The sequence below is a fragment of the Embiotoca jacksoni genome, unplaced genomic scaffold, assembly GCF_022577435.1.
Source record: "Embiotoca jacksoni isolate LCO1_2020_lvr unplaced genomic scaffold, fEmbJac1.0.p SCAF_21, whole genome shotgun sequence".
In the NCBI taxonomy this organism is placed as follows: Eukaryota; Metazoa; Chordata; class Actinopteri; family Embiotocidae; genus Embiotoca; species Embiotoca jacksoni.
The window spans coordinates 5,833,424-5,846,302 of NW_027185352.1; the positions used below are offsets into that span (position 1 = coordinate 5,833,424).

General features: G+C 41.5%; 1 protein-coding gene across 2 annotated transcripts; it reads right to left on the reverse strand.

The window, feature by feature from the left end:
* Positions 1-2,234: 2,234 nt before the first annotated feature.
* Positions 2,235-12,823, reverse strand: rbm17 (RNA binding motif protein 17). 2 transcript variants are annotated; one of them, XM_069156559.1, is made up of 14 exons: positions 12,759-12,823; positions 12,381-12,528; positions 11,613-11,729; positions 11,177-11,343; positions 11,017-11,052; positions 10,834-10,946; positions 10,278-10,328; positions 8,652-8,790; positions 8,201-8,352; positions 7,780-7,830; positions 5,292-5,368; positions 4,846-4,944; positions 4,686-4,758; positions 2,235-2,519 (listed from the first exon to the last, which is right to left on the reverse strand). In XM_069156559.1, the coding sequence occupies exons 2-14, from the start codon at positions 12,501-12,503 to the stop codon at positions 2,416-2,418; spliced, it is 1,302 nt and encodes a 433-aa protein (XP_069012660.1). In that variant the 5' UTR covers positions 12,504-12,528; positions 12,759-12,823; the 3' UTR covers positions 2,235-2,415. The 2 variants fall into 2 exon arrangements, with proteins under 2 accessions (XP_069012660.1, XP_069012661.1); XM_069156560.1 differs by lacking the exon at positions 11,017-11,052 and having other exon boundaries at positions 12,381-12,788.
* Positions 12,824-12,879: the final 56 nt, after the last annotated feature.

A 12,879-nucleotide genomic window follows, 5' to 3' on the forward strand; every position in this document is an offset into this window, starting at 1 on the left:
AAAATAGATGTGAATCCATGTGGGGCTTGAGCTGAATGTCTCTTCAGTAATTAGTCATATTTGTGAGGAAAACACTTTTTGGTCTGTAATGAAATTGACTTTGATTGACGTCTTCTTCATTGGACACAGAAAGCATTAGAGCAGAAACAGAGTAAAGACAAATCTCAGTTTTAAAATGGATAGAACAGAGGTGTCCACTTTGGGGCCCACGGACAGAGTTTGGTCCACTCCTTTGTTTTGGCCCGCCACAGCCTTTGACAAGCTCAGGCTTCTTCTCCTGTAAACTAAGCATATGGATGCTTTATGTCATTATTACTTACCATGAAAGTGTTTTAATTATTCTGAAATTGTATCTGAGATTTAGGATGTCAATTTTGTATTTATATGAAAAGTAATTTTACATAATTTTATTTTTTTTTTTATTTTTTTTTTAACCCGCTGCCCTGCAGCCAGATTCCTTTTTGGCCCTTAATAGGAAACAATTTGGGCCCCCAAATATAAATTGTCAAATTATAACTCATAAACAAAATTATCTGTTATCATAGTTTTTAATATATCAGAAACTAAACAGTGCATACAAGATAACCTTAATACATCCAGCATCTGAACGAGTTTCTCAGAAAAACTGTCTCAAACTTAAGCAAGACGATTTCAGAGACTGGTGGACAATTATGATAATATGATTATATAAACTCCCTGCAAGAAGTTATTTGGGGTAAAGGGGGCAATACCAGTTTATTATAACAAAGAGGTACTTAGTGTTTCAACAGAAGAAAATTAAATCTATTGATATCTTTGTTGAGTAAATGACTGAAATCTTGTTTTCCTTGTGATTTTGTTCAAGTAATAATTATTAGTTATTAATAGGCTGTTTCAAAAAAGATCAAATATTTGTTGTCCAAATATGTCAAAAAAGGCAACAATTTCCATGAGATGTATTGTTTTTCACATAACTGTACACAGTGTGTGTGATGTGCCAATTCAGTCGTCCAATGCTTTTTTTTTTGTGCCAATTGTCCAACTGGTTTAAGTGAATTTCAATAGGTTGAATGAAGTAATCAGTGCACCACTGGATTAAAGTGGAATATTTTCAGTAACAACAGAGAAATCAGGATGTTTCATTCATTCGTTCGAAGCTGTGTTCCATTTTGGTTTCAGTGTTTTTTTACTGACACAGCTGGATGGTCAACCTGCACTCCCATAAAAACACAAGCCTGGACTCTCAGACATTTTAAACTACACGTGTCGAGACCCCCTGACCTTGTCTCAAGTCGCACCTGCTGGTATTTAGGTCAGGGCTTTGATGGGCAACCGAGCAGCCAATCACATCCCTGTGCACGCTCAGGACACGCTCTCGCCATCAGTCTGACACCTAATACCTACATGTGCACACGCACACACGGTCTACCAATACACTGCTACTACACGCCTGCTGTTGACCCTGAAAGCCACCATGTGCACTTGTACGTTTGTATATTTTCTAATGAGTAAATATACACTTTTGTCAAGTTTTACACTTTAAAAAATTAGGCACTTACGCATTTAATTTTTTTAACATGCAGCTTTTCAAATTAAAAGAACCGACTTTTAACTGAAAAGTTGTCATAACTAGTATTGGATGCAAGATATTATTGTCTTTCCACAGCCGGTCGAACATGATTTCAACCCCTCAGCTTCTGCCAGTTAACTCATAAATCGACCTTTGACCCCTGCAACCCTGCAGTATGAGTGAATTAATTAAACCTGTCAAATAGGTCTTTTTTTCTTGTTTCTGTCTATCTAGCCAACCTGTTTTCCTGCTCCAAATTAAACCTGCTCCGGTGGGATCGCTGCTGACGTTTGTACCGTGAACCTCCAGGGTCCTTCTGGTGCACTTACATAAATTTTGAATGAGGCTGGGGCTGCGTTCACTGTCCCAGTCCCCTTCCTTTAATCCAGCAGGGCTAAATTAAAACTAGGACACACTGGGGACGCGTTACTACCGAGGAACCAGCATTATGTCAGAAACAATTCAGACTGGGGAAACTAGGCTTCTTTGATTTGTGCATTTCTGGAATTTAACTTTTCTTTGAAAGTGTTTATACAAGTACGACACGCTCCATATTTTTAAGCCTAGAACAGCAGCTCAGTCAGCATGACTCGGCTATTAATGCCGATTTTCGGCAGATAATTAGTTGAAATAACACATATATACATAACACATTTATGACATAAAGAAAATAGTAATATCAGCATAGTTTTTACCATTTATTTTGTCTTGACATAAAGGCTTTTTTTTTATCACAGGAAGAGAAAACTGGCAATAATCAACAACATGGATTTGTTATCACTACACACAGACAGGAAATATAAAAAAGGTTTATGTACAGATGGGGCGATGACGTGTGTTCATAGTTTCTGCTGGTGCTGGCGACGTCAGACTTGCTCGCCGAGGTCCAAAACCCGAAACTTGTCTAGATTGTAGAAGCAGGCCTTGACGACCCGCCCGCCGAAATAACGTCCGTTCAGATCCACCACGGCTGAAAGAGGAGCGACACGGTCAAGGTCAGATGGTACTTAAACCTGGACTAATTATTAATTATCATATGACAAACAAACAGATGTGCCTTCAGACACTGACATGAGATATTCGATAATGTTAAAATGTTATGTTGCTACAAAGGAAGACACCAAACTGAACAAAACCAAGACTGTTTGATTTCTTTCAGTGGGGGATGTTTTTGTGAAAAGAGTTTGTCTCATTTATTCTGGGAAATTTAGAAAAGTATGACATCAGTGTAATTTCCCAGGACTGTTTCCTGGGACCTAAAACCTACTTTTCATGTGAAATCACAAATTGTTGTTTTGACTCTTGGTTCTTCTATAGATGAAACAAACTAGGTGAAATAGGTTAATATGTGAACTTCAAAAGGTGCTGCAGTAGCTTTATATTTGCAGCACAAATATAAGTGCCATCAATCTTCTCAACTATCTCTTATAAAAACAGCAAGTAAGAAACAATTCCTTGAACTGTTATGAGTTTCTGAGCTGTTTCCAATCTTATGAAGGAATGTAACAACTTCTTTTTTGTGTAAAACTCACACAGACATATTCACAGTTACTTACTAAGCCTGGAGAGACGACTGAACAGAAACACGAGAAATTACAGATAACTTTCAATCCGAGACTAAAACTAAATTTCATGCAGTCACAGAGGGAGGTCAGGTTGAACTGGTTTAAGCTTGTTTACAGCTGGACCCTGGTTTAAGGACCCCGCTGGTCCACTAGATACAACGGTCATCTCCAACCCATCAGCAGGTGAAGCTGCCCGATGCCCTCTGACCTCCCCATAGAAGACCAGCAGTCTCTGTTTCATCATCATGTAAATGAACAGATCCTGTGGCGAGACACTTTAAAATGATTCCTTCGAACAGTCCGAGTTTCGTTCTTTGAGAGTGTCTGTCCCGCTTTCTGGGAGCTGTGACGTAAGCGCGGTTCTGCCGGTGCCGCAGGGAGACCGCTGGGTTGCTGGGCCACATATGATATAACACCGCAGGGAGCCGAGTCTCACCTTGTTTCTGATCTGGGCCAACCCATTTAGAATGGGACACACTTTCACCCGCATTATTAGAGCAGTTATACAAGCGCACAAAAAAATAAATTGAAACAGCTGCTTACATAAGCAGATGCAATCATTTTTAAAATGACTCTCTAAATGCAGAAATACAGTTGAAATATGCAAGTCGATACTTTTCAATTCTTAACAAATGCAGGCTCAAGTTTGGAGAATGATCAGATTATTTTGGTGAGTTTCCTGGACCTCCTGTGACATCATTTTACAGCAACATGACCCGATGCAGTTGCAAGATCCAAGTTCTCATTTTGAAGCCTTGAGTCTGATATTTTGATCGCCGCCATTGTGGTTTTTGGAGCCAGAATTGACCATAATTGGGACAAGCTGGGGACGAGAGTGAGAACCAAGCGCCAACCAACAGGGACGTCACCCGTTGGTTTGTGAACGGTCGTTATGAAGCCTCAAGTTCGGCCAACGCCATCTTGCTAGTCCCGAGCGGTGGATCAGACTCGATCTGATTGGAAACCCGGTGATACTACGTCCCGCCCACCGATAGCGATAATCTGACTGTACCACAGGTCTGTCAATCAAATTAAGAATCCCCCCCAAAAAAACCTGTCTTTTTTAAGCTTATTTTTTATATCGGTGTATTTTTTATGAGTCTATGGTGCCGGGTTTTTGATTCAAAATATGTAAAAAAAAATAAAAAAAAAAGAAAAAAAAAAGTCAACCTCTAGTGGCACTCGCTGGTATTGCAGTTTAAGGCACTTCGGCATCGACATAATTTTTCAGAACCGGAAGCTACGTCCACTCTTATATGCAGTCTATGGTGAGAACCTGAGCACACTAAGCCCCGCCCACCTACACAATAACCCTGACAGCACCGCAGGCATGTCAATCAAACCAGACATGCCCCCAAACATACCTCTCTGAGAAGTCGACACTTTTAGAGACAGATGTCTTTTTGGAGGCAGCCCCTAGTGGGCCTCAGTGGTATTGCTTCTTAATGCACCTCTGTATTGGCTTCACTTTTCAGACCCGGAGATTGCATCCATTTCTATATCCAGTCTATGTCCATGAGCAGAGGCTTCATGCAGGGATTCACTTACTGGAAGACGACCAGTAAACTGACCTTTGATGGCTGACTCCACCCTCTCAAACTCCAGAAATATCCTGACAGCTTCATCATCCAGCACCTCTGCAATCTGAGAAGGAAGAAAGGGTGTTTGTTTGACTGTCCTGTTTGATCACTTCAACGTCATCAGTCACGTCCTTTCATTCACGTCTCTCACCTCGAAAATTACACATTTGACCACTTTGCCGTATTTCTCGCACTCTTCTTTGGTCTCCCCCTCCAAGTCTTCGTCCACCTCTCCTCGGCCCACCATGTTCTGCAGAGACAACAGAGACATTAGATCCAACTGCAGGGGATTTCTGACAATGATGCAACCACACACAAACAAACAAACACACACACACACACACACACACACACACACACACACACACACACACACAGTTTCATTGAGTTCCATCATTTCACCAAATTCTGTACTCAAACTGCGTTAAACTCAACAAGGTCCTCCGTCACCTCGGGTTCATCACTTCTGACTGATTTCTGTATTTTAATATTAAATGTGGCACTTTGTGTCTTATTTTGTGGAAGAAGGGACTAAGACTCAACACACACACACACACACACACACACACACACACACACACACACACACACACATACCCTGAGCAGGACCACTTTGGTCGGGTTCTTGAGGATCTCTGTGAGCGGGTTCGCCTCCGACTTCTTGGAGGAGTCCGCTGGTTGAATGGAAACAGACACAAAAGTCAAGTTTTTTTTCCTTCTCAATGGATCACCGAGAGGCTGCAGGTACGCTGGATGGAGCAGCTGAAGGTGTGTAACTAGAAGTGGTATCGTGTGGTATTGTTCAAGACATGGAGATTGTTCCAATGCAGGTGATAACTGAAACAATTCAGCCGTTGTTCTGTGAATGCTGAGCTGACGTTTTATCTGCTTGTTTTGTCACATTTTACAGAAATGCTTGTTTTGTGTTACACACGCTGCTGATAAACTACTTTATGAGTCACTCAAGTGAAGTAACACTGTTGGTGTTCCCGGAAAACTGACGAAGCAGCAGAGGTCTTCCTCAAATACTGAAATACATGAAACAAATATGAAACTGAAAAGATTAGATGATTTGTTGATTGACAGCAAAATAGTCAGCAACTGTTTTCAAGGTCACTTAAATGTCACATTTCAAGGGAAAATGCCTGACATTAGTTCTCTGGTTCCAACTTCTAGAACAAGAGGCTTTGCAGAAGTTCTTTGTTAAATTAGGAAAATATCTAGTTTTGGACGTTTGTTTGAACAAGTAAAAATGTCACTTTGGATTCTGGGAGTTTGTGATCTGTATTTTATCACCATTTCTGAGACAATTAACTGAAAACCTAGTTGGTAGATTGATTGATAATAAAAATAATAGTTGTTGCCCCACACGTTTATTCCTCTTATATGAAGCATATATTAAATTTGAAGCTAATTCTTGATTTAAGTCAAGTCAATCTGTAACACAGTACGGGTACCGGTGGGGTGAGACTGGGATTAGGTGTCTTTAAGAGGTTATCTGGTGTCCTGGATGAGGACAATGTCTCAGAGTGATGATATCACACAGCCTAACTTGTACAACTACAGGAAACTAAGCAGAGACTCGTCTCACATCCACCCATGACATCTACAGGCCAAAAGCAAAACACTGCATGCAGTAATCAGAGGGAAGAAGTTAACTGTTTTATCATCTTAAACTGACATTTATCCCCGTTATCAACTAAATACATCTCATGTTTATCCATTTCATCTCTAATTTTTGAGTTTACAGATATAACCTTTAAAAAAAAAAAAAAAATCATAAAAACTGGCAGATTAAAGTGAGAATTCAAATCTGTAAGAGATAATAAGCTGTTTATTATGGATTTAGCTGTATTTCATTAATGTCTAACGGTGGAGGAGACTCGGTTAAAAGAATGGGAAAAGATGCAAAGTGCAGGTGTTAAACATTTGTGGATGTGGGCAGGTCAGAGTCAGAAGCAGAGCTGTTAAGAGGTCAAATGAGGGAGAGTTGTAGCTCAGTTTGGGTTCACAACACAGCATGCTGTGGAGGTAAACTCTGTCCTCACGTGGCGAACAAAGACCAAATTCAAAGTGGGTCAAAAGGAAAGTAAAACTAAAAAATGAGGCCAGGCAGCAGCTTTGACAGAAAAACATTGGGTGGAGAAGGTGCATGTAAAGACTTATCAGAAACTCCCAAAGTGTCTATTGGGATGTCTATTAAATGTCAAACCACCAAGTTTGAAACAGGCATAAAACACAGCTGCTGTATAAAACACGTGCAAAATACACATACTTAAAAAATAAACATATAAGGTAGTCCCTCCAGGATTTCACTGCGGGTTTTTTTTTGCGTCTGTTTCGATCAAAAATGTTTCATTTCAAAGCGGCTTTTCTCAAAAGTTGCTCTGCAAATTTCTGGAGGTAAATGTGTATCTTTTTGGATTATTTATTTTGCCTTAACATTTTGTGAATTGGCAAAAATTACAAATCAAGGAAAGAAAATTGTAATTTTTCACAAACGACAACCTATTAAAGAAAGAGTCATAAGTAATCACGTCCTACGATAATCAGCATTCTGCACAACACAGAAATACCTAAAAATATTTTTGTTCTTATTGTCTGAACTTAAAGGAGCATAAGCCTCAAAATTCCCTCCAAAATTTCCCGAGTCATAAAAGTGACATAGGTTTACAAAACAAGTCTGTGACTGCAGTGTATAAAAATAAGTGCTTTAAATGCTTTAAAAAAAAAAGTATTAATTCATCAGTATGCACATAAACATTGTGAGGTCTCTTACAACTGTAAAGGGTATAAAACTCCTGTAATTTAACACATACTGAATGAACACAGTGATACAGGGAAGTGGGATAATTAGCCGCCTCCGCCTAATTCCCATCACAAAACCACATTTCCCATGAACCCTGTCACTTCCGATATTGCAGTTTTTTTTCCTGTCAACTGGCATGCTGTTTGTTTTGGGGGATTTTTCTACAAATAACGGACAGATTGGTCGAATTGGCATCGAACATTGTGATGGTGACTTCCTGGAGGGACGGCTGCACATTCTGTGTATGGAAGAGAGAAAATGAAAGTGGAGGCCAACCTGCGGAGCCTCCGGCTGAAGTCTCAGCAGCACCTGGCTGGCTGGACCCTGCTGCTCAGTCACACACACACACACACACACACACACACACACACACACACACAACAACAGACATGCACACAAAATCACTGTAAAACAGCTCCTCGATGCTAAAATGAGACTGTGGTGATCAATGAGAGCTGAAACAATATTCATGGAAACATCAACGTGTCGAGAGTAGAAGCCAACGCGGGTCGGACACAGACGAGCTGCAGACAATATGAGCAGAAGTAGCTCCTCATGCAACTGACATATAAAAATGATTCGAAGAGCGGACAGTGTGAAAGAGAAGAAAGAAAAGTAGAGAGAGACATAAACAGCAGAACATAAGAAGCAACTTTTTTTTTTTTTTTTTTAAACCCCACACAGAGGTAGGACTTACGTTTCTCCGCTGCGTCGCCGATGATGATCTTCCCGCCTCTCTTGCTGGTCTTCTCCACGGACAGCGCCGTGCTCAAGCCTTGCTCGTGCTTCCCGAGGCCCTGGCCCTCTTTGAAGCCGTACTTCTGCATGATCTTATGGGCCACCGTACCTCTGAGGGAGAAAAAACAAAGACCTCCGGGTTTAAAAAGTCTGATTTGTTGCCATATGAAAGCGGATCGTCACCGCTAATAAAATACATGTATTGATGATATACAGGAAATATAAATAAAAGCTTACATGATAAGTTTCACTTTATAATAGCTCCAAAAACGTTTTTTTTTTTTTTTAAAGTCTACTACAAATCATTTTGTGCTTCCTGCTTGTTGTGTATGGCAGTTTGTGTGTGTGTGTGTGTGTGTGTGTGTGTGTGTGTGTGTGTGTGTGTGTGTGTGTGTGTGCGTCTCACTCACCCCATGTTGGCCAGGAAGGAGCTGGTGGGTCCGGGCGGTGAACGTGGTCGGTCTGCGTCCTCGTACATTGGTGGAGGGATGGCGGCCTTTGAGCCTCTGGCAGGTCGACTTTCTTCCTCGTAGGCAAAGGAAGGGGTGCCTAAACACACACACACACACACACACACACACACACACACACACACACACACACACACACACACAAAACATGACCGTTGTTGACGAAAGCAAAAGCACAACTAAATTTCTTTCGGTTTAGTTTTCCATTCTACGTCAGCTTGCATAAAATACATATTTCGGATGGGTAAGTGTGGTATCTTGTAGGTTTTTGGACATGTTCTATCTAAAACATATATATTTAGGATGATATTGATGCAGACACCAACACTCTTCTTCAATAAACATAATCTAAAATGTGATTCTTTCGACTGATGTAACAGGGACTCTCAGTATTAAATACTTGGACAGACAATGCTGCCCTCTGCTGGACAAACTGCAGCTTTATATTCAGCAGATCTGTAAAAGCTCGACTCAAGTCTACATGACATGTATGTGACATGATTGAAGAATAGCGATGACACCGCGATGAAAAATATAGCATATTAGAATCTTTTTTTTGTATTTTTGACTCGCCTAGTTTAACATATCCTACAGCGTGTTCGTGGACGTCAACCAATAGGACGACAGTGCGCTCTCTGGTGTGCATTTGTAAACATGGTGAAGAGACAGTGGGATGCTGCGGGTAACAAACATAACTATGAACTATATTCTAGTTCAGACCAAAGATTCTGGACGAGAGGAAAGTGTTGTAGAGCGATGCGAGTTTCACAATGTCAGGCACATTAGTTATATTACATTAGATAGACAGACGGGGGAAATTGAAAAAAAAAGACGAGATCTTCTGTCTCAAGTTCAAAGCATAAATATGTAAAAGCCCCATCAGATGAATCATCTATGGTTTCAATAGTATAGTATATTTCTAGTACATAGAGTCTTTCATGGTGTGATAACCCGGCATACATTATGTCACAATTATTATTGTTACCAGTGAAAATTACCCTTGAAGGAATTAAACCAGAGGTTTGTTGTTTTTTTTTAATTTGTTTTTTTTTTTTTTATAACAAATGCTTTACAATAAAATCAGAATTTTCTTTTTTGAGATTTAAGTATGTCTCCCTTTTGAAAATAAATCAAATGCATTTGTGTATTAGTGGAATTTTACTGCTGCAGAAGGCAGAGCTCATTTTAATCCAGCTGCAACAGATGATTATTTTCAATACGGATTGATCTGCGAGCTGCTGATTATTTTCCCCATTAAAATAGTTTGTTGGTTAAAAATTCTGAAAATAATGAAATATTCTGTCACTAAACGGGTATCAAAACAGTTGCCCGTTTCCTGCAGGTGTGTGACGGCTCAGCCAGACTGAACCTGTCTGAACCTTGAACTCACACGAGCGCATTTTATGATCGATGTTTAAACGTTCATACGTTTTTGTTTTTTTTGTGAGGGATTAAAGTTATAAACGTGACATACTTTCTGTACGTGTATCTGAATCTGTGCAGAAGGATTCTTGAAGATGTTTGATGTGTTTCCTCTTTTGCAACCGCAGAGAATCATCAACTTACCATCTCTGTCCACGAGGGATGAAGGAGGGGCGATGGCTGCTCCACCCATATCTGAGAGGTAAAGGGGGGAAACAAGGGAAATGTACTTTTTGTTTTGTTTTAATGAAACACGATGACCGTGATACGTAGTCATTCAAATTATTTGTATCGTCTCGGGTGTTTTTATTTGACCACATAATCACGCAGCTCAATATGGTTTTGTTAAGTCCCAGTGGACATCATGCAGTCACGGGTGGTGAAGCGAGACGGGTCCGTCTCGACCTGTGAATGCTGACAGTGCGCTCTGTGACCAGAATGACAAGGAACACGCAGAGACCTCCAACATAACGTCTGTGAGCAACAAACAGTCGGAGTACGCAAGGTCACGCAAAACGCTTCAGTCCCTGGAAGTAGAAAGTGTGTCACTGGAAACCAGATGATGGTAAACGGCTAAATGATGTGGACAACTTCAGTTCTATTACCGTTTTAACTTGGACCAAAAAGCACTGTTGACATTACAGACTTGTATGACTTGTCAATCAGAGTCAAAACCTGTCAGTCCGTTTTAAGTACTCACTTCGTTTCCTCCTCTCTTTCTCGAAATCTTCTTCCTCATCCGATTCGCCCTCCGCTGCCGGGAAACGAGAGAAACCGCTCGGCGCTGCGCCGTCGTGCCGGTCTTTCCTCTTCCTGTAACACGCAGAGTTCAGGATTTAGTCCTCTGTTTAATTCTTATAAATTAATATTACATAGTAAATACCTAAACTCCACAGCACTTCTCTGCGTTTGTTCCGGGCTACAAACACACAATAAAAACCTGCATCAATATCCCCGATGCTTCTGAATACCAATAAAATACAAGCAGGAGATTCTGGATGACTGTGTTCTGTAATGAGGAGAGGAAACAAACACGGCAGTACTTTTCCCTCTCCTCGATCTCCTTCTGCCGCTCCTGCTCCCGTTGTCGCTGTCGTTCCTCTCTGTGTCGCTTCACCACCTTCTCGTAGTCGTTGGGGAACATCGGGTCGTACTCGTCTGCCAACGGGATCAGCACGTCTCCGGAGGAGAATCCACTGGGAACTGCATCCTGAAGGAAGTACAGACACGGGACAAGTCCAAGGAATGAGTCAGACACAGAAGGTGTTCACAGCCCGTTTGGATATTTTTAATTCATTTTCAGCATTTTAAAATGTACAAAAGTCTTTGTGCCGCTCTACTACGTCCTCAGATTGCTCTGCTCTGACACTTTCACACTGCATCTCTAACATCCATCTGAATCCAATCAAAAAGGGGAGAAATGAAGCTCCCTCGTAAACAGTAACAACCTGGATCACATTAACACGGACGGAGACACACCTTGAGTCCAGCAGCAGCATGTGGAGGAGTGTCGGAGATCTGTCGCTCTTCGCTGGAACCTCCTCTCTTCAGATCAATGACCGGAGCCAAGACAGTGGTCTGCTTCATCCGCTGGGTCTGCATGCACACAAACGAAGGGTCGGTAGTGTTGGTGGAAGTGAACGGCACTCTGAATACCCTTCGATGTTAATGTGGAGCAAATACGCATATCACCATGTGTTTTTGCTGGGAACTTGCATGCTTTCTTTTATTTGCCCGTCACTTCACTTGGATGCAGCTCAAAGACGTTTTAATGCACATACACAGATTTTCAGTGAAGTAGGAAATTGATCATGTTTCATAGTTAAGACCTTTGAAAATGGCAATTCAAAAAAAATGAAGGGGAAGCCACAACCCTCCAAGTTACACGACTCCATCCACACCGACACCTTAGTTTACACACGGTTTTGTGTTTCAGGCGTCTCCGTTGCCCAATTTCCAGAATTTGAGATCAAATGTGATGCCTGCTCTCTGCTCGAGTTTCACAAACACACGTGTGATCCAGATGTTGATCCAGATATTGATCCAGATATTGATCCACAACCTCCAAAAGGACGCAGCTCCGCGCGCATCACCGCGCTGCGCTGTTTAATCGACCCTCGTGCGTGTCTTGCTCATACATTACAGATTTAAAATATCAGCACACAGTATTTACATGCATATCGGGTCATGTAGAAAAAAAAAACCAAAAACCCACTTGTGTAGATGGGAGTGTTTTTGCGCGCCTACCTTGGCCTGGGTCAGAGCCGCCTTCTTCACCTTCAGCTGGGACTGCAGCAGCTTGAAGTTCTTGGACCAGCCTTCGGTCTTGGTGTCGCTGGCCCCCACACCGAGGTCGTCGTACAGGGACATGGCGGCCCGCCGGTGGTCCTGTTACCTTCACACACAGCTCTCCGTTTTCATTCAGACACTCTGGATATCAACGTCAGCTAACTAAGGTAAGCTAAAAGGCTATTGCTACTACAGGAATGATACTAAAAAAAAAAAGCAACCATTCAGTTTACTTCATCTGAGTCACGACCTCCCACTGACACAAATAACTGGACCCTGACCGAAGCTCGGTGCGGACGGGATCATTAAAACGCTTTTAAAGCACATTTAACATACCTCCTCGTTGAACGTGTCGGAAAGCAGCGGCACAACAACAAAACTGAAGTTGCGACAGTCAACAACGGTTTCCGGCACTTTGCGCTCTTGCGCCATCGAGCGTCTGGAGGACTAATCAGGA